Below are 19,443 nucleotides of genomic sequence, written 5' to 3'. Positions count from 1 at the left end.
GGATATTGGATGTTGGGTGTTGGAAACCGGCGCCTTGGTATTCGCCTCGTTTGAGCGGGCGGATCGCCAGTGCAGACGGTCGCGGAACCATATTTTATGATTTCATGATGTCGAATGCTCGGCAGTTTGACGGACCAACCTGAGTTTCAGCGGACGCACCCGCCAGCCAGCGGCGTGACGTGCAGGTCAGTTCATGTTTGCTGACCATCGGGCGAGAGAGTTCAGGTTCAAGTCGCGCCCGCCCGCCCGCCCGCCCGTCCGTCCGTCCGTCCGTCCGGTCCACCCGTGCATCCATTGTGAGCCAGAAACTATATCAACTACACGGTTCGTGTTGCCCCTGAGCACGTCACACGGGAACGCTCACTATATGTATTTTATCATCATCACCCCACCGCCCCCTTTTCCCCTTCACGCTCAACGCTGGCGTCCTCGACTCCAAGTGTGCTTTCAATACGGTACTTGTCTCTCAGCCTGGTGCAACACATCGACAGTTTTCTGTTTCCTCTCCTCTCCCCCGCCCCCGGGCCCCCAAAAAATGGCCAGATTCCGACGTGACGAAGACCATATCGTCTTCTTGGTAGCTGAATGCCTGGGCCTCTTTGAGGATTACCTCAAAATTGGGAATCTGCATAACACACGCCGCAAGCTCTTTCTAGAATACGAGCATGCCCTTGCGGCCTGGGGCGTCTTTGCCGGGACCCATTTACAAGCTGCGGGCACGCTTGGAATACAATCCGGTTTGCACCCGCTCTTACAGAAAGGACCCCAAGGCACGCTGAGGGACGAAGCGATTGATGTGCTCGGAGAGCTCGGGCGTGTCCTACGCTGGGGTAATACTACTCTCCGTCTCCCCGTGGTTTTTCTTTTTCCACCGGCCATGGATGGTGCTGACTCCAACTCAGAAAGAGACTGCAACACTGCCCACCAAACACCTGTTGACGCTGAGGCGTTCACAATCAACCACCCCCCTATCGATACATCAGGCGCATTTGAGATTGGGCCAGTCATGCAGCGCCTCATAGAAATGGAACAGTCATTTAGGCCAGCGCATTTGCCAATGCCGACGATGCCAGCGAGATGGGAATCAACTCGCCGAGTGCCGCCTCGTCCAGGTCTATGGCGTCGTTGAGGCCAACGTACATGAAGCGACCGTTTGGCTTGATACCTTGCTGGGGTCGGTGGGCCACGTCGTTCTACCCAACGTTGTGTTTCTTGGCGACCTTGATACAGGCCCAGCGTCTGGTGCTGACTGGACGCTCATTGACGACTAGGAGTCGGTGGATGTGTCCTCACAGCCCCTTGCTTTCGGAGAACATGTCATGTTTATTGAATAAGCTGTTTAGTGCTTAGTACGGTCCCCCTTTTCCCTTCTGCTTCATCCGCTTTTTTTTTTTTTTTTTTTTTAAAAATCTGTCGTTCTTTTGTATGCTGTGTCCTTTTTCCTTCCCGTCAATTTAAGTCAGGGAATCCTCCGCAATAGAGTCGAAATTCACGGAATAGATGTAAAGCCGATGATGGTCCTTCCGAGAAATTCATCTCCGCCCGAGCTCATGTTGTACCGATAGCGCTCCGACTAATCTACTGGTTCGTCGTTGGGACTTGTTGCTCGGCGGCAGTTAAATGAAAGAGTATAACAAATTACGTTTCCGCTTCCCGAGATCGGCATCGGAGGTTCTCGCGTTGCCCCTCGGGCCCGTGCGCCACATTTTGAATTGAACCTTATAAGGGGCCGTTTATTACTTCGTCGCGCCCGTCACATCGAGAGGGAAACACACAACATGGAGCAGTCGACCGGCAGCCTGAATGCCCCCAGTCCATTATGCCGGTCACGATGGCTCATGGAAATCCCGGGGGCGGCTTCGTGTATCAGGGCTATGCCTATGTCCGCGGCACGGCCTCTGGGACGCTCATCGCGAGCGACCAAGCGCTGAGCTTTTGGGGCGGCGTGCGACCGGAAACCGGCGAGATCATCGATCAGCATCATCCGTTGAAGGGACAGCACCTTGAGGGCAAGATCCTTGCGATACCCGGTGGTCGCGGTTCGTGCTCCGGCTCCATCGTGCTCCTGGAGCTGCTTCTCAACCGCAGAGGTCCCAGCGCCATCATCTTTCAGCGGCTAGAAGATATCCTGACCTTGGGGGTGATTGTCGCGGAGGAAATGTTCAACACGGCTATTCCGGTCGTGGTGCTGGAGCCAGCGCACTTTGATAGCGTTACGAAGCTCGACAGGCGCACCATTCATGTTCACGACCACTGCGTCTCCAGCACAGAACTCGGGCACAGCACGGATCGGCAGCATCTAGTAGATCATGACGCGAGCCAAGCAGCCTCTCGCGCAAGTCAGGTCTCCCTTTCGGTTTTCGATCAAGCGCTGCTAGACGGCCACCACGGTCGAGCCGCCCAGGCATCGATGCGCATCATCTTGCGAATGGCAGAGTTACTCGGCGCCGACGAGTTGATGAGCGTCAGCCAAGTCCACGTGGACAGCTGCGTCTACACCGGACCCGCGTCCCTGGCCTTTGCCGAGCGGCTGCGCGACTGGGGCGGCGAGGTGCTGGTCCCGACGACGCTCAACGCCATCGCCATGGACCGGAAGCGATGGCGCGCCCAGGACATGGACCCGACGTTCGCCGGGGCCGCCGCGCGACTGGCCGACGCCTTGACGGGCATGGGCGCCCGGCCGACGTTTACCTGCGCCCCGTACCAGCTGGACAGCGCGCCGAAGCTCGGCGACCAGGTGGCCTGGGCCGAGTCCAACGCCGTCGTGTACGCCAACAGCGTGCTCGGGGCGAGGACCAGGAAGTATCCCGACATGCTGGATGTTGCCATGGCCCTGACGGGCCGCGCGCCGGCCGGAGGCCCTCACCTGGAGGTCAACCGACTGGCAACACTCGTCGTTCGAGTCACGGATCTTGGGGATGCGGACAAGATCGACGACTCGCTGTATCCGCTCCTTGGTTACCGGGTCGGCGCCATAGCCTCAGACCATATTCCCGCGATCATCGGACTCGACACTTTGGGCCCCTCAAAAGACGACCTAAAAGCCTTCGGCGCCGCTTTCGCGACGGTCTCCAGTGCGCCGATGTTCCATATCGTAGGAGTCACGCCCGAGGCAACACATCTCAACAAAGTCATTGCCCCTGAGCCGGGCGTGCGAACCGTCAAGGTCGGGCTACGCGAGCTGTCAAACAGCTGGGACGAGCTAAACAGCACCTCAAACGGCCAGCCAGTCGGCCTCATCTCCCTCGGGAACCCACACTTTTCCTTTGCCGAGGTGAGGAAGCTCGCTCGACTCTGCCGAGGCCGCAGGAAGAGCGACAGCGTCGCCGTCATGGTGACGTGCGGGCGGTCGGTATACCACTTGACGAAGCAGGCCGGACTGATAGACGAGCTGGAGGCGTTTGGATGCCAGTTCCTGGAGGATACGTGCTGGTGCATGATCACGCAAGATGGCATCCTCCGCACGACGGACGCCATCATGACGAATTCCGGAAAGTACGCCCATTACGGGCCCGGCTTGACGGGTAGGGCGTTTTATTTCGGCAGCCTGGCTGCTTGTGTCGACGTGGCTTGTCGGGGCGGGCATGGAGGTGCCAAGCCCCCGTGGCTGGCTGGCGATTATGTAGATTCACTAGCGAACTGCTGCTAGATTATATTCTTATATATAGGTATATAGCTGTTTTGGAAGCGCACATAGCACCACATGAACCGATCGGATGTTCCTGATCAATGTCGCCACTAGTCAGTCTCGAGCAAGACCTTGAGCGCTCCCGTCTCGCGGGCCTGGGAGAACGTTCTATAGGCCTCCTCTCCTTCGTCCAACTTGAACCCTGCCACGAGATGATGTGAGATTGCATGTCACCTGGTGAAGGAAGGGAAAAGTGGCAGCTCACGATGAGTGATGAGGTCGACTGGCCGCAGCTTCCCGGCCGCGACTTGCTCGATCAGCATGGGCGTCACCCCCCCGTCAACCAGTCTCGTGGTGATTGCTGATTTCGAGAAACCCAGTTCATTAGAATGATTGATACGCGCTCGACCTCGTCGACTTTGTTCATACTGCAGAATGATGGTCGCGGCCGAGAGAAGACTCACCGATATTCTTCGCCCATAGTTGATCGAGATGGAGCTTCGCGGGGACGCCGTGGACGCCCACGTTGGCCAGCACGCCGCCAGGGGCCAGCAGCTTCTGACACAGCTCAAACGTCGCAGGCACGCCCACCGCCTCGATGACGGTGTCGAAGCCCTTGCCGTCGGTCATGTCCCGTATTCTGGCCAAGGCGTCGTCGTCCTGCTCCTCCTCGCCGCCGGTACCGCCGCCGTTGTTGATGACTTCGGTCGCACCGAGCTTCTTGGCCACGTCTAGTCGCTTCGGGTCCCTGCCGAGGACCACAATCGTCGAGGGGGAATACATCTGCGCCGTCATCAACGCCGCCAGGCCAACCGGCCCGGCACCCACAATGGCCACCGTCGAGCCGGGGCTGACCTTGCCGTTCTGCACGCCGCACTCGAGCGCCGTCGGGAAGATGTCGCTCAGCATCGTCATGGCACCACCGGGTACGGCGTTTACCATGTTGTCGGGGATGGCGTGCAGGCTCGAGTCGGCGTGCGGGACGCGCACGTACTCGGCCTGCGTGCCGTCGATGGTGTTGCCGAGGATCCAGCCGCCGCCCGACGCGCAGTGGCTGTACATGCCGCGGCGGCAGTACTCGCACCGGGCGCAGCTCGAGATGCACGAGACGAGCACCACGTCTCCCGGCCGGAAGCGCGTCACGGCGGACCCGACCTCGCGGACCACGCCCTCGCCCTCGTGCCCGAGGATCGTTCCCGGCCGGCACGTCGCCACGTGCCCCCTGAGGATGTGCAGGTCGGTGCCGCATATCGTGGTCCTGGTGATCCTGACGATGGCGTCCGTGGGCGACGACAGCTTCGGCTCCGGCCGGTCCTGCAGGACGATGCGTTTCCCTTCGCCGTCGTACACGAGGGCCTTCATTGTAGCAATGTATCTCGCAGAGTCGAGCACAAGGGCAGGTCGATTCCTCGCGGTATTGAACGCAAGCGGCTTATGTTATATCTGGCAATGTTGATGATGCGCTGCATTCTCTGATGAGAAGCCTGACTTGGACAAAAGAACCTCAAGGCAGGTCAGTCATGGCTACTCTTGTATGAAACGATCAAGGCTGAGCCGTAACACCAAGAAGTGCCGTGGCGAGACGCGGCCCCATGGGGAGCACTGCACCTCTCCGTAAAAGGGAACCGTTTCTACTTCGTACGTCGTAATACATGTGGTCGCGTGACAGCTGGGCTGCTGCCACACCCGAGCTTGCATGGAGTTTCCTGCGGGCAGGAAACGTCACCGGTCGGGCCCGTCCAACTCTGTTCTGGCGCTGCACCGAGCGAATGGTGCGGCTTCTTCATCTAAAGCGCAGGCGGGAAGAAGAGACAGGACCGAGTAACGCAGAAAGCTGGCTTCGGGGTGCCTCGCTTGGCCCCATGTTGTTTTGTTTTCGGCTGACCGTGGACAGGGACTGTTACTACCACATCCTTCTTCCGAGGTGCTGTGAGACCAACGCTCATTGTCTGTTTAATGTCTGTGGACTCGATGAGCATGCAACACACCCACCGACACATACCCAGATTGATGATGATACTTTGTTTAATGTTGTCCATCTACATGATCCCAAATCGTGTGCGCCACGCCATGTATCGAACAGTCGTACATTTGAAAAAAGTTGAAAGGCCCAAAGCCGCCCCTTCTCATGTGCTCGCTCCAACGCCACACGCATCCCTAACTAGTCAGCCCATTGGTTACGTTATGATTTGCTAGTACTCGTCTTCCGAGTCACTATGGTCGTGGACGCGGATGGCCCGCCATCTGCGATCGGTCAGATCCTGCGCCGCCGTCCCCTCGCTCTCCGGGTCGACGTAGCCGCTCCCGCCCGCGATGCTCAGCGCCACGGGCAAGAACACGAGGGCGTGCAGCGCCGCGAAGACGACCAGCGCCAGCCACACGCGGAAGTAGTAAATCTCAAAGATCTTGGAGCGCGTAAAGGCGAGGACGCACACCCCGAGCAGCTTGGTGATGGTGATGCCCGAGAAGACGGAGCCGCCAACGTTGACGAGGGCGGTCCAGGCCCGGGCGTCGCGGCCGCGGAGCGCGTTATTGTTGCTCTCCATGACCGTCCGCGACGGAAACATGAAGGCGCGTGCAATGTGCGCACAGAACTCAACTGATATGCCCACGCAGATGATGAGGTTGACGAGTGACACGGCATTCAGTGAGACGTTGAACACCGCCATGGCCCCCATGATGTCGACGACGCTCATGATGACCGTAATCGCAACGACGGCGGACGTCAGCACCGACCCCAGGAGCAGGGAAGCAACGACAAATATGATGCCGACCGCGGCGCAGAGAAGTCCTGCTGTGAGCGGGACGATGCTGAGATACTGGTCGAAGAAGATGTAGAAGACGCTATATGGGAATACATCGGCCCCGGTCCGCTCCTTGATGTCGGACGCGATGCGGCGAGCAGAGGAATAGGCGTTGATGAAGTCGTCTTGGCTCCGGAGAGGCGTGTGCGCAGAGCGGAAATTGGTCGCCTTGACGCTATTGTCCGCATCGTTGATCACGACGGCGTCTCTGTAGGCAGCCTGGCCACCTAGTGGGCATTCATCATCCGCAGGTGCAGCCAGGAATTTCTCGAGGTAGTGGATAAACTCTTGGTTCTCTGGCATGCCAGAGAGCGTCGTGTTCCACGCTGGCTCCCGATCTGCAAAACAAGTCTTGCCGTCCTCGATGCAGCAGCGCTCATATATTGGGTTGAGCCAAAGGAAGAAGTCGTCAACCCAGCTCGCCGTTGGTGACGAGATGAAGGAAACGTCAGGTCGCTGTCTCTCGAGCTCAAGCGTGTTGGTCAACGAAAGCGACTGGCAGGTGGTGAAGCGTGAGCACAGCTCCTGCTGTTCCGTCCGGTGAGTTGCGTCCACGCCTCGAGTCACAAAGTAAACAGGAGGCCCGACCTCCATATAGTCGTACAGGTCGTTGAAGTACGGAATCAGATACGATCCGTCCGGAATGGCTACACGCTGATCCAAACCAAGCTGAATCCTCGGGAGCAGTGCCAAAGCAGCGGCAAAGACGCCCAAGAAGATTGTGACAACCCCCAGCTTGACCTTCTTTCCGAAGAGACTCGGGGCGTACGTGTTCTTGATGAAAACTTGCAGCAGGCTTTCCTCGTCAGAGTCGGAGGCACGGCCGCCTGGAATGAAGCCGCCTCCACCGTTGAGGTGCACCCGTGCCTTGGTAACCTGCCAGAAGGGCCAAAGTTCGCAACGGTGATCCTCTACGCGCATTTGGTTGAGCGCGAGGAACGAGACGAACATGGTCATCTGAAGAATGGCATTGACGAGAACCGCGCCGGCGGCGTACGCGGCGAAGTTTCGAACGGCAGGCATGCCAACAGCCGCGCCGAGGGCAAAGGCAACCGTCTCCGTCATGGCCGAAAAGAGGATCGATGGGCCCATGCGACCGAGAGCCCGAGCAACGCGCTCCTCGACCATTTGGTCAGGGCAGCTGACGTTGACTCTCTCCAGCTCGTGCACTATAAGGAAGATGTTGTCGACACCGACAGCTAGGACAATGAAGGGTATGACCTCCACGATGATGAGTGTGGCTTTGAGTCCGACCCAGGAAAAGAAGCCAATGGACGCGGTAATGGACATCAACACGATGATGATTCCCACAAGGCCCAGCGTCACCTTGGACTCGACGAGAAGCAGCGCAGGATTCCTGAAAATATGCTTGAACGGCGTTCCCAGAGCCATGCAGGCGTAGATGAACATGACGACGTAGCTTACCACGATGATCTTGGCATCGGTGTTCGTCGACTTGTTCAGCTCTTGCTCAAGGCTAATCTCCGTAGTGAACGACAGCCGAAGTCCTCGGCTCTGTGCTTCTTCTTGGACCTCGAGTAGTCGGTCCCGAAGAGCATTCTCCCAATCGATGGCCCGCGCCAAAGCTGCGGTGCCCTCCTCGGCGTTCCTGACGACCCAGGTGGTCGTGATCGCCGGGGCATCCGCAACGTCGTCTCCATAGCTGCCCAGGACCATGTCGGGCTCGATGGGTTGTCCAAACTCCGGCCGGCAGTCGACTGGGGATTTGGCACAGCTCCGGAGGTCCTGCTTCCATGACTTCTTGCTGATGCCGCCTTTGGCCCACCAATACCCCGTGACTGACTGAACAACACAGGCGTCATTGGCCGGCTTAAAGCACAAATCATGTAGGAAGTCGCCGAAAGTCGGACTCTGGATCCTCTCAATGGTCTTCTCAACGTCCGCCCACCATTTCAGCGTGTCATAGCTCAGAACAGGGCTGGGGCCGGCGGCCGTAGTGTCGTTGACGAGGAATATTTTCTCAGCGCGGTAGAAGGGCCCAAAGTTCGAGTCAAAGTAGTGCTTCTCTTGGGCAGCGGCAGATGTCGGGCTGACCCAGAGGCGGGCTGGTTCCTTTTCCAGGTCGAACCTGAACCATCCAGCGCTGAGTACGGCTACCACCACGAAGCTTGCCAGGATGGTAAGGCCAGGGAAGCGCGCCGCGGCGTGGCCAAGCTGGTAAAATATCTTGTCGCACCGGTCGTTGAGCCAGTACCGCTTTGTGGGACGGTCGCGCATCGCCTCTGTCAGAACCGGACCGCCCTCGTCCTCGTCATCGCTCAGCGATGACTCGTGGAGGAGCCTCGTGCGCTCGACACGATGTTGCGCATATCTCCTCCATGCGACGTGTCCGAAGACAAACGCCGCGAAAGCAAGCAGCAGGATGCCATAGGTGAAGATGGAGGCAAACGACAGGCATGGTAGTACGCCCACCCGGCAGGAGCCTGAGCGCTTCACAGCCGGCAGTTTGGGGCAGACTTCGGGGCAGTCGACGCAGACGCAGCGGTAGTCGGGGTCCTCGTCATTGCACTGTTTCGGCTTCATATCCAAGGGACCCATTTTTGAGTCGCTTGTCGAGTTGGGGAAGTTGATTTGGAAGGGCGATCCAACGAGAGGCTTCTTGTCGCCCAGGAACTTGAGCATCTCGTGGTAGTTTTTGGCACCACCGCCAATCAAGTCCATGGCCCGACTGTTGGCGCCGCCGAATTTGACCTCCTTGCAGCTGTTGTAAAGGCCAGTGCCGTACTCTTCGGATATGAGCTGGTCAAGCTCCGTGACGAGCTGCTTTCCGTTCTTGGACGCGGCATCGGTGATATTTATGAAGACTGATTGGTCGGGAGAGCAGGTGAACTTGCAAAAGAGGTTGAAGAAGTTGTGCTTGCACGCTGGACACGAGCCGATGAGGGTGTTTGGCGTTCCCATCTCGGACTTGAGCGCCTTGACCTGTAGGAGGATGTCAGCAGAGAAGCGAGACGGCTGTTGGAGAGCCACTTACCTGCTCGATGGTGCAGCAGACCGGGCCTTCGCTCCATTCGCTACCGCAGAGGTCGACGATCTCCTTCCGGAGCTCCGCGTCTGGGTCCGTCGCGGCGCCATTGTCGACGCACGGCAGCTCCTTGCCGAAGAAGCTCTGCTTGCCGCACTGGCCCCTGAATGCGCATCTCCCCGGCTCGTGTTTGGGAGTGTATGGATCGGCGGCGACGAGCTGGACAGCGAGCAGAGACGCCGCCCCGAGCAGAGGCGCGACTCGATGACGCATCCCGTTGTGGTGGGCCGTCTCGGCCGCCTCGGAGGTAGGTGAGTGCCTTTTCAATGGCGCAATGCCTGGGTTCGGACGCGAAACGGGTTCGAGAACAAGAGGCGACAAGGAAATGGACGGTGCGACAGCAGATGGGCTATGCTGTGTCGGGCGTGGGATGTCGACAATTGATGAGAGGATGTTGGAGGCTTCAAGCTACGGCCGCGGATGGAGCAGGCAATATGTCACCCGATGCGACAGGATGGGGGGGAGCCTCGGTCAGCCACTGAAGGGCAGAGTGCGTGTGCCTGACGTCGTGGCTTCAGTGGGACGCCGCCCCGAGGCCACTAGTAAGGTAGGTAGCATTTGCCGGCGTCGGCGCCCGGATGGGGAGGTTGGGTGCTGCTGGCCTCGCTAACGATTGACCCCGCCCCGGGCATCATGGATGATTCCATCCATGCCAGCGCCCGCTGCTACGTCGCTGTGCTGGCGCGTGACACAAGCGTCCCATCAAGCCTGAGTCCCAAGCTCTCACAGCTCATCAACGCTGGCCGTCCACAAACCCACCCGGCCTGCTGCTCCATCTATGACGCGCTGGCCTCGCGGTTAGACCAGCAGCGCCGGCTTTTCAGGGTACGGCCGCATTTTGTCGCAGGCCAAAGTTGAGACAAGCAAATGAATCGTCAGCGGAGACGGTCTAGCCTGAGTACGAGGTCTCGTCTTTCTTTTGTGTGTGGGCTGTCGCCGTTGGCATCTGGTTCTTCTTTTATATTTTTTATGTTTGTGTTTGGCGGCGGCACTTGACTGAAGCAAAAGGTAAATGTCCAGTCACGAATAGCCAGGTCTTGACTCCCGAATTGTCGCGTCAGTCACGGTTGCACAACTTGTAATAGGTGAGGTGCCTGCCACGGGCTGCACGTGACGTCGTTGCCCCGCTGCCGGCTGCACCCCCAGCACAGTTGAGTCCACCGCAACACCTCCAGAGCCCCGCCTGCACGTCCATGTCACCGTAGTCCCACGTCAATAAGGCACCTACTTCGTACTCAACAGTCATCACCAACACTACCTTACCCTACCACTGTACGCACTCTCCTCGACATCGTCATCACGACACCCAGCGCGTACTCCAAAGCGATGATTTGATCCTTTGTCTTTCAAAGCCATATCAGCGCCGAATACGTTCAACTTTCTCGTCCAAACTCAAGAGAATGCCTGCGCTTCAGAGCCTCTTGACCTTCCCAAGATCAAACGTTCCATCTCCCCGTTCCGCCGTGGCGTAGTGCCGGCATGAAGACTGAGAACAAACCGGACCCCGTCCAAAGTCTAGTGGTATGAGAATTTTCTAGCTCTTCCTCAGCTCAAGGCCCGCTACACATGAACATTTTGTCGAGTCGGCACGTAACTTCAACGAGTCGGAGGTAAACATTGACGTCAGGCTAACTCATCGTCAGGACGCGTTCCACAGTCTGCTCGACGAGGCTCTCATAGTTGCAATTGCTGGCGACTACAATCTCGCTGATCCAAAGGCCTACGATGCAGCCAAAGCCACTCTCGAGGGCCTGGCGCAAAGCGTGCCGTCCGAGGAAGCTACCGGCTTCAACCCCAGCGGCATTCCCATCGCGCCGGAAGGCGACAGTGACGGACTGAAGGACGAGCCAACGACGACGCCCAGCGTCAGCCACCCGGCTTCCCAGACCAATGCAACCGATCCGTCAAGCATAGGCTCGGCCGCGGTAGACTGCTCGGCTGCCATCCCCCGTCTCACGACGTTTGACAATGACAGCGAAGAGTCTAAGTTGCTCTTGCTGCAGTCAATGTTCGCCGACCTCAAGCCATATGACGTCGAGTACTCTCTCAAGAAGGCCAATGGTGACGTTCAGACTGCCTTGGACGACCTTCTCAACATTCAGTACCTCACCTCCACAGGTCAGCAGATGAAGGGTATAGACGGTTTTTTCACGCCTGAAGACGCGACTGCCTCCAAGGGAAAGCGGAAGAAGAAGGGTAAGAAAGCTCCAAATCCAGGATCGGATTTGGCCGACACCACGCCTCCCAACCTCGAGACCAATGGTGAGAGCCCCCCCCCCCCCCCCACTTCCCCCCATGTCCCCTTTCCATGCTGCTACAACACCTGCTGACTTCATGAACCAGGTCAAGATGACATCCAGTATATCGCCGAAAGGTTCGGTATGCGCTCAGAGGAAGTGTCGGAAGCGTACCATAAATGCGACCGCTCCAAAGGCGCAACGGCTGTCGAACTCCTGGACCAGTTTCTGTCCCACGGGATCGAGACTCAAGACGAGGCAGGCAAAGAACATGCAGAGGCGATGACACGCAAATACCGGCACGTTCCCGAAAAGTACATGCCCACCATCGTTCACGTCGCCGGGTCGATTCCGCAGTTTGCCGACGATCTGGCCTCGCTGCTCAACCGGCATTTTACAAAGCAGCCAAAGGCACAGAAGCTAGGTCTGACTTATAGACTGACGCCGCTGCCGCGAGATGGGATCGAGGGCGCTGATGTCCCGGCGCCCACTTCCAAGGCTGCTGGACAGGTGGGGATGCTCGCCACAAAAGCTCCCGCTGTCCCGTCCATGGACTATTCGCAGGCTGTTCAGGCGGCAAATAGCTACCACCAAGCTCGGGTAGATGCGCTCTCTTCCGCGGCCCAGTTCCATCGGAGAGGTGCTTCGAGCCCGCTGTACAGGCAGGCCGCCTCGTACTACACCGACCGTGCCCGCGAGCAGGCCAGGTACGCTCAACAGGCTACTGCCACAGCCGCGGACCTGCTGGTGGAGGAGCAGAGCACATCGAACTCGATCGACCTGCACGGCGTCGTGATCCAGGACGGCGTGAGGATTGCGCGTCAGAAAACGCAGGACTGGTGGCAGGGGCTCGGCGAGTTCAGAAGCAAAAAGGCCAGGGAGCAGGGCGGCTTCACCGTCATCACAGGCCTCGGCCGCCATAGCACTGGCGGCGTCTCGCAGCTGAGACAGGCCGTCGCCGCGGCCCTCCTGCAGGACGGGTGGAAGTTTCATGTAGAGACGGGCAAATTTGTCGTGACTGGACGTCGTTGATGGTGCCCGTGCCCCCTTTTGCGGAGAAGTTGAGGGGTTCTGGGGCGTGGCATGGCATGGAATGTTTTTGAGTACATGGTTTCTGGCATAGCGGATGGGCTGGAGTAGAGGTCAGGATAGACGTGATACCAACTGTAGAGGAGTTTACTGGAAAGTCTACCCATTTTTACCAATCTATGCTTCCCCGTGTCCCCGGAGCAAACGTTTATGTTGATCAAGTCCTGTTGCCAGACCTGTTTTACCAAAAGTCGACTACCACCCCCCCTCTCTCTCTCTCTCTCCTTCTCTCATCTATGCCTTCTTCTGCAGCTGCTTCACGCACCTGCTCCACACAGCCGCGCTCGTCAGCACCGTGCTGCAAAACATGGCAACGCCAACGAGCCCAACATGGACCTCGACCCAGCCCAGGCTCCACGCCGGGATCACCATGTCGAGTATATCGGCAAGCAGCTTCATGGCCAGCGCGCCCGCCTTGGCGTTGACCTCGGCCATCCACGCCTTGCGCTCGTCCTTGCGCTTCTTGGCCAGGGCACGCTGCTCCGCCATGGTCATCACTCGGCCTGTTGTCGTCGTCTTCTCCTTCTCCTTCTCGTCCTCCTCCCGCTTCTCGTCGTCGTCGCCGCCGCCGTCACCACTGATAAGCTCGTCCACACCGGCAAAGGCGTCGCCCGTCGCCGGCACGGGCTTGTGCGCGAGCAGCCGCAGCAGCTTCACGCCCGAGCTCAGCGCCGACGCGTACAGCGCGGCGAACCACAGCGTCTGCGCCTGGGCGTCGAGCCGCGACGCCTCGCCGAGGCCCAGCAGCGCGACGCCCTGCACGCGCGCGAGGTCGACGAGCGTGGCGGACTCGACGAGGCCGAACATGCCGAAGCACGACGAGGCGATGATGTCGAGCCACGTTTCCAGCGACTTACCACCGCCGCCGCCGCCGCCGCCGCCGCGGTTGTTGTCGTAGCCGTCATCGGCCACGTACAGCGCCCAGCCGGCCTGGAAGCTGCCGAGGAACCAGAAGAGGCGGATCGCGCGGCGCGTGAGGTTCAGGCGCGACTGCAGCTCCAGCAGGGACGTCTCGGTGGAGACGTGCACCGAGGCCGGGCGCGAGGGCAGCAGGTACCTGGCGATGAGGGACGGGTACGAGGTGAGGATCAGGAAGACGGACTGGACGAAGCGCAGGAGGCGCTCCAGGCCGACTGCGACGACGGCGGCGTCAGCGACTTTTGCGTGGCGAGGGGGACGCGTCCCATGGCAGGAAGGGGGGAGGAGAGAGGAGGAGGGGTTACGCTACGTACCAATGTCCGTCCCAAATGCGGTAAATTGCTCCACGATGCCCACCATAATGCGAAGTCGTCGGGTTGCCTCGCCGCAACCCAAGCAGAACGATGCTGCGAGAGAGAGAGAGAGCAGTAGAATTCTTGCGCAGCAGTATGCGCGTAGTAAGTGTGTATGAATTGAGGTGACTACGGCAAAAACCAAAAGCGTGTGCGAATGTTAAGAGTGTTGGGAACTTGGGATCTGCGTTTGATGAGTTAAAGCCGAGTGAGCAGTCGCCAGCGTATCCCGGTTCGCCCGAAGTCGCAGCTGCGCCCGCCCCGGCCCGGCCACTCCCAACCACCGGAACGACACTTGCCCAAATCCCCTTCTTGCGTGATGCCGATATGGTGCCATCTTCGTGACAGGTTTTTGATCATGCCAGCTACTGTCACTAATCACGTCTCTGTGAGATCAGCGACATGCGAAAGGCCACATCATCTCGCCGCCAAACCACGCCCGAGTCCGAGAAATACGAACGAAACACGCAATGTCAACCTTACTCATCGCATTCAACACATAGAAAAATACTAGATACAACACCGGCAGCGTGCGCGGATGTAGCTACGGGCCAAATGCCCGCCCTCGACGCTTGACATCATCGCCCCAACTCCCCCGCATCTAACCCTCTTTCGTTTGTCTAGGTGCAACCATTACATTCCCGGAGAAGTCAGTTTCCCTTGGGCCCGGGTGTCGCGCGCCCAACCGCCGGCCAGCGCCTCGCCGCCGTTCTCCTTCGCAAAGTTCTGCATCCGCGCCTCTAGCTCGGGCCGGAAGTGGCGGATCAGGCCCTGGATGGGCCAGGCGAAAGCCTCTCCCAGAGCTACATGGCCAGTCAGTCGATCAAGCACGTACCACATATTGCGATTTTCAAGGTGTCTCTTACCGCAGATGGTGTGTCCCTCAACCTGCTTCGTCAGCTCCTGGAGCATGTCAATCTCCCGCTCGCGGCCCTGACCCTTCTCAAACCGCGACATGATCTGCTCCGTCCACTTGCTTCCCTCTCGGCACGGCGTGCATTGGCCGCAACTCTCGTGGCGGTAAAAGTGGCTCAACCGGGCAATGGCGCGAACGACGTCGGCGCTCTTGTCCATCACGATGACGGCAGCAGTACCCAGACCAGACTGGCTGTCCTTGAGCGCGTCAAAGTCCATAAGCTGGTCGTCGCAAATTGACTTGGGCAGGATGGGAGTCGACGAGCCACCGGGGATGATGGCCTGCAGGTTATCCCAGCCACCACGCACGCCGCCACAGTGCTTGTCGATGAGCTCGCGAAGCGGGATGGACATCTCCTCCTCGACAGTGCAGGGGTTGTTAACGTGTCCGGAAATGCAGAACAGCTTGGTGCCCTGGTTGCGCTCGCGGCCGAAGCCGGCGAACCAGTTGCCACCGCGGCGGCAGATGGTCGGCGCCACAGCCACCGTCTCGACGTTGGCGACGGTGGAAGGGCAGCCGAACAGACCGACGGCAGCGGGGAACGGAGGCTTGAGGCGCGGCTTGCCAGGCTTGCCCTCGAGCGATTCGATGAGAGAGGTCTCTTCGCCGCAGACGTAGGCGCCGCCACCGCGGTGAATGAAGACGTCGAAGTCGTAACCCGAGCCGCAGGCGTTCTTGCCGATGAGGCCGTCCTTGTAGGCTTCGTTGATGGCGTTCTGGAGAACCTGGGCCTCGTAAACGAATTCACCTCGGATATAGATGTAGGCAGCGCTCGCGTTCATGGCTCGGCCGGCAACAAGGCAGCCCTCGACGAGCTTGTGGGGGTCCTTTCGCATAATCTCGCGGTCCTTGCAGGTTCCGGGTTCGCCCTCGTCGGCGTTGACGACCAGGTATCGGGGCTTCGTGTCCTTGTCCCAGTCCTTGAAGTTCATGAAAGACTGCATAGATCGAGCGGGTTAGCCAAAGCCGCTCGTGCGAAAGCCGAATTGTATCAATCGCGCGAAAACATACCCACTTGAGGCCCGAGGGGAAGCCGGCGCCACCGCGGCCTCGCAGGCCCGAGGCCTTGACCTCGTTGATGATCCAGTCATGGCCCTTGAGGATAATCTCCTTCGTCTTGTGCCAGTCGCCCATCTTCTTCGCGCTCGCGAGGTCGGCGGGGTATCGTCCGTAGAGGTTCTGGAAAATGCGGTCCTGGTCCTTGAGACCGCCGTAGGTCCGCTTGGGGGTGCCATCCTGCACGGTAGCCAAGCCCCTCACGGCGGTCCGCGAGAGGCTGACAGCCTTACTGGGCGCCGCTCTCGTGGACAGCATTGCGTCGGTGTCCGGTGCGCGGCGAGTGTGCGGAGGGGAGGATGGGGGAGAGGAGGAGTTGACGGCGCTTTGCGGCACTTGGCGGCGAGGTTTGTTCGTTGACCTGCAATGTAAGCGTCAGAATTGCGGGCGATCTGGTTGGCCAATCCACGCCAGTAGCAACCGGAAGGGGCTGTTAGCCGATACTTGTTTTGTCGCGCAGAGGCTGCATGAGAACCAGGTCCACTGCAACACCCACATCTCTGCCTCCCCACCTTACCTCCGTTTTGTTGCCGGGTCTCCAAAGCTCCAGCTCCAGACCGCACCGCGGCGTGTGTCGCCCTCGACCACGCGTATCAACCGCCGCGGGGAACATTTCCTGTCCACAAACAACCTCCGCGACAAATGACTTTTCTATACAAGCCAGGCGACGCTGACCCCTTATAAGCCAGGAGGGGGCACATGCCATCATGTCCAGCAAGCGCCACTCGATTCTCCCCGCCATCGACCGCAGCGGCCCGAAACCGCCCGTCAATTTCTCCTCGTCGCTCACCATCTCCGACAATGCCATCCTACAGGGCACGCACTCGATCACGATGCAGTCGGAGACGGTGGTGCATCCGCGATCCAGGTTCGATTCCAACATGGGGAGCATTCTCATCGGCCGCCGTTGCATCGTACACGAACGCGCGTACATCGGGGCACGCCCGGAGGACCTTGACAGGGCAAAGCCGGGGGGCGTGGCGCTGGGCGACTACGTAATTGTAGAAGTTGGCACGGTCGTCGAGTCTGGCAACACAGAAATTGGCGAGGGCACGACAGTGCAAGTAGGGAGCCGCATCGGCAGCGGTGCCAAAGTGGGCAAGGTAGGCAGTCCGCCAATGCTCCTGCAGAACAGCAGCTCACAGCTTGAAGCATTGCACAATATCGAGCTTGTCAGTGATACCCCCGGGTGAGATTATACCCGATTTTACGACAGTGTACTCGAACGGACTGCGGCGAACAGATAAGCGTGGCGTTGGCGAGTTGCGAAAGCTCGGCATTGTGAAGCAAATAGCCGTTTTGCGCAAGATGATACCCAGTAACCCGGACAAGTTCAAGTGATGCAGCCTTGGAGACAGGCTCTTTCAATTATCGACATTTTATCAATCACGAGCCCTTGTCCGAATATACAGGATTATATACACAGAGTTCAGTGGCTCATGGCATTCTCAAACAGCTTACGCAGCTGGTCCTTCTCGGACTCGAGCTCTTTTGATAAGCCAGGTGCCAGCATCAGCACACGAGCCTGTGGTATGGTGCCCTCCACGAGCGCCTCGATATGCTCGGTGCCGAATCCCAGATCCCTGAGGCCCCTGGGCTGGTCACCCAAATCGGCGAGGAATTTGGTCAGAGCCTCAGCGAGGACCTCGCCGGCACTCTCTCTCTTCACGTTGGAAATGTCGACGCCGAACGCCTCAGCTGCCTGCAAATGCCGCTCGGGGTTTGAGGCGGCGGTGAAGCGGAACACGGCGGGGGCGGACACGGCGACAGACACACCGTGGGGGATCAGTGGCGCGGGGACGTCGTAGCCGGCGTGCCTGTAACCTGGGTTCTGCCCAGAGATGGGATACGACATGCCTAGCAAGTGTGAGCTGTGATTGAACAAGAGTTCGCAACGAGTGTGTCCTTACCGTGACACAAGTGAACGCCCGCGTTGCCGAAGCCTACGCCAGCCAGCGTCGCGGCTAGGAGCATTTCGCTCTGCGCCTCAAAGTCATCCGGGTTCTTGACCGCTCGGGGCAGGTATTTGACCGTGCTTCTCAGGGCGTGGAAAGAGAAAACGTCAGAGATGGGGTTCGCGCCCTGATACGCCGGACGCATGATGGGGTTGGGCGGGCGAGGCGTGCGCTCGTTGTACGGAATGGCTGTCCACGACTCAAGTGAATGGCACAGGACGTCGAGTCCGGAAGCGGCCTTGACGGCGGCAGGCATGGTGCGCGTGTTGATGGGGTCACAGATGCCGAGCGTGGGTTTGAGGTTGCGGTGGGCGACGCCCGTCTTGGCGCGCTTGGAGACGAGGTCGAAAATAGCGGTGCCGGTAGTTTCGCTGCCGGTGCCGGCGGTGGTGGGCACGGCGATGAGCGGCTTCAGCGGCTTGTCGACGGGGCGGCCCTTGCCGAGCGGCGCGTTGACGAAGTCGAGGAAGTCGGCGTCCGGGTACGCGGTGTACAGGTTCATTAGCTTGGCCGTGTCCATGACGGAGCCTCCGCCGACCGCGAGGAAGGCATCCGGCTCTCGCGGACGAGCCCAGGCAATGGCGTCCTTGATGCTGCAGGAAAGCGACTCGTCAGCTGCGAGATCACGCCGCACATTTGTACCAAGATTGAGAGCCAAGTAACGTACGAGCTGTCCTTGGGCTCCACCCTCACGTTGGAGAAGACCTCAAAGTTGATACCCTCGCGGGTGAGGGCCTCGCGAACCTGGCGCATGGCGTCGAGCTTGTCGACGGTGGGGTCGGTCACGACGGCCACCTTGCGGGAGCCCATGTTCTTGAGATCCATGCCGACCTCCTGGGTGACTCCCGGGCCGAAGCGAATCGACGAGGCGGCCATCTCGAAGGCGTACTCCTTGAGCGTCTCATTGTTGGCGGTGGGCGTGGCGTAACGCCGATGAGCAAAGTCCCGGGCTCGCGGCACGATGCTGGGCTGCGCCTGATGGTATCCCGGGTTGGAATGGCAGGGACATGACGGCGGGTGCGTGTACTGGATTGTGCGGAGGAGGCTGGTGGCCCGCTTGGCAGCCTGTGGGTGGTGTTAGATGGCGCACATCTGAAGAGAAGAGGGGGGGCAAAGGAACCGGCGGCGACAAGACTCACGTTGGGAACGGCCCGGATGGGAGCTACCATCTTGAATTCGACGCGGAAACCGCCAAACCCTTCCGAAAGTGAAGGGTGAGGTGAGATGAGATGGCACCGACGGGGAGACGACGAGACCAGACGCGGCGAAGGGGGGTTTGGAGGGGCGTCGTGCCTCGGATATGGATCGGGATGGTGGTGTGGGGAGTACGTTGCTCCCCCATCCTTCGGTTGTGGGGGAAAATCGGCGGGGCGGAGGAACGGCTACCGGGGGGTGGGCGGCTCGCCTGCAGCGCTCCACGGGGCTGGCGATGCCGACTGAT

General features: G+C 59.4%; 8 protein-coding genes across 9 annotated transcripts; 3 read left to right on the top strand and 5 right to left on the bottom strand.

Moving 5' to 3' along the window:
* Window positions 1-1,786: 1,786 nt before the first annotated feature.
* Window positions 1,787-3,649, top strand: JDV02_004404 (uncharacterized protein; the record flags this gene model as incomplete). The annotated part of the gene is made up of 1 exon (XM_047985618.1): window positions 1,787-3,649. Exon 1 carries the CDS (start codon window positions 1,820-1,822, stop codon window positions 3,647-3,649), a length of 1,830 nt encoding a protein of 609 aa, XP_047841595.1. The 5' UTR covers window positions 1,787-1,819.
* An 89-nt stretch (window positions 3,650-3,738) lies between these two features.
* Window positions 3,739-4,990, bottom strand: JDV02_004403 (uncharacterized protein; the record flags this gene model as incomplete). Its single annotated transcript, XM_047985617.1, has 3 exons — window positions 3,739-3,830; window positions 3,894-3,989; window positions 4,093-4,990. 3 exons carry the CDS (start codon window positions 4,988-4,990, stop codon window positions 3,739-3,741), a joined length of 1,086 nt encoding a protein of 361 aa, XP_047841594.1.
* Window positions 4,991-5,820: 830 nt separating this feature from the next.
* On the bottom strand, window positions 5,821-9,691 carry NCR1 (niemann-Pick type C- protein 1; the record flags this gene model as incomplete). Its single annotated transcript, XM_047985616.1, has 2 exons — window positions 5,821-9,375; window positions 9,428-9,691. 2 exons carry the CDS (start codon window positions 9,689-9,691, stop codon window positions 5,821-5,823), a joined length of 3,819 nt encoding a protein of 1,272 aa, XP_047841593.1.
* Window positions 9,692-10,672: 981 nt separating this feature from the next.
* Window positions 10,673-12,909, top strand: JDV02_004401 (uncharacterized protein). Of its 2 annotated transcripts, XM_047985614.1 has the most exons (3): window positions 10,673-10,999; window positions 11,122-11,740; window positions 11,822-12,909. In XM_047985614.1, exons 1-3 carry the CDS (start codon window positions 10,958-10,960, stop codon window positions 12,745-12,747), a joined length of 1,587 nt encoding a protein of 528 aa, XP_047841591.1. In that variant the 5' UTR covers window positions 10,673-10,957; the 3' UTR covers window positions 12,748-12,909. The 2 variants fall into 2 exon arrangements, with proteins under 2 accessions (XP_047841591.1, XP_047841592.1); XM_047985615.1 differs by having other exon boundaries at window positions 10,673-11,740.
* A 107-nt stretch (window positions 12,910-13,016) lies between these two features.
* JDV02_004400 (uncharacterized protein) lies at window positions 13,017-14,547 on the bottom strand. The gene is made up of 2 exons (XM_047985613.1): window positions 14,037-14,547; window positions 13,017-13,937 (listed from the first exon to the last, which is right to left on the bottom strand). The coding sequence occupies exons 1-2, from the start codon at window positions 14,080-14,082 to the stop codon at window positions 13,039-13,041; spliced, it is 945 nt and encodes a 314-aa protein (XP_047841590.1). The 5' UTR covers window positions 14,083-14,547; the 3' UTR covers window positions 13,017-13,038.
* Window positions 14,548-16,403, bottom strand: NDH51 (NADH dehydrogenase [ubiquinone] flavoprotein 1, mitochondrial). The gene is made up of 3 exons (XM_047985612.1): window positions 16,003-16,403; window positions 14,942-15,929; window positions 14,548-14,878 (listed from the first exon to the last, which is right to left on the bottom strand). The coding sequence occupies exons 1-3, from the start codon at window positions 16,303-16,305 to the stop codon at window positions 14,709-14,711; spliced, it is 1,461 nt and encodes a 486-aa protein (XP_047841589.1). The 5' UTR covers window positions 16,306-16,403; the 3' UTR covers window positions 14,548-14,708.
* Window positions 16,404-16,754: 351 nt separating this feature from the next.
* JDV02_004398 (uncharacterized protein) lies at window positions 16,755-17,388 on the top strand (the record flags this gene model as incomplete). The annotated part of the gene is made up of 2 exons (XM_047985611.1): window positions 16,755-17,150; window positions 17,200-17,388. 2 exons carry the CDS (start codon window positions 16,755-16,757, stop codon window positions 17,386-17,388), a joined length of 585 nt encoding a protein of 194 aa, XP_047841588.1.
* An 88-nt stretch (window positions 17,389-17,476) lies between these two features.
* Window positions 17,477-19,273, bottom strand: JDV02_004397 (Hydroxyacid-oxoacid transhydrogenase; the record flags this gene model as incomplete). The annotated part of the gene is made up of 4 exons (XM_047985610.1): window positions 19,142-19,273; window positions 18,670-19,067; window positions 17,958-18,595; window positions 17,477-17,904 (listed from the first exon to the last, which is right to left on the bottom strand). The coding sequence occupies exons 1-4, from the start codon at window positions 19,169-19,171 to the stop codon at window positions 17,477-17,479; spliced, it is 1,494 nt and encodes a 497-aa protein (XP_047841587.1). The 5' UTR covers window positions 19,172-19,273.
* Window positions 19,274-19,443: the final 170 nt, after the last annotated feature.

The sequence above is a fragment of the Purpureocillium takamizusanense genome, chromosome 3, assembly GCF_022605165.1.
Source record: "Purpureocillium takamizusanense chromosome 3, complete sequence".
Taxonomy (NCBI): Eukaryota; Fungi; Ascomycota; class Sordariomycetes; order Hypocreales; family Ophiocordycipitaceae; genus Purpureocillium; species Purpureocillium takamizusanense.
The sequence above is the reverse complement of the archived record's forward strand: the minus strand, read 5'-3'. Positions and strand labels throughout refer to the sequence as shown.

Bases quoted from the DNA above. Each gene is read 5' to 3' on its own strand.
- NDH51 (XM_047985612.1), bottom strand. From the start codon at position 16,305: ATGCTGTCCACGAGAGCGGCGCCCAGTAAGGCTGTCAGCCTCTCGCGG. The intron at 15,930-16,002 runs GTATGTTTTCGC...CGATCTATGCAG, and splicing joins TCCCCTCGGGCCTCAAGTGG to TCTTTCATGAACTTCAAGGA. The intron at 14,879-14,941 runs GTAAGAGACACC...CTGGCCATGTAG, and splicing joins TGAGGGACACACCATCTGCG to CTCTGGGAGAGGCTTTCGCC.
- JDV02_004400 (XM_047985613.1), bottom strand. From the start codon at position 14,082: ATGGTGGGCATCGTGGAGCAATTTACCGCATTTGGGACGGACATTG. The intron at 13,938-14,036 runs GTACGTAGCGTA...CCGTCGTCGCAG, and splicing joins CGCATTTGGGACGGACATTG to TCGGCCTGGAGCGCCTCCTG.
- JDV02_004401 (XM_047985614.1), top strand. From the start codon at position 10,958: ATGAAGACTGAGAACAAACCGGACCCCGTCCAAAGTCTAGTG. The intron at 11,000-11,121 runs GTATGAGAATTT...ACTCATCGTCAG, and splicing joins ACCCCGTCCAAAGTCTAGTG to GACGCGTTCCACAGTCTGCT. The intron at 11,741-11,821 runs GTGAGAGCCCCC...TTCATGAACCAG, and splicing joins TCCCAACCTCGAGACCAATG to GTCAAGATGACATCCAGTAT.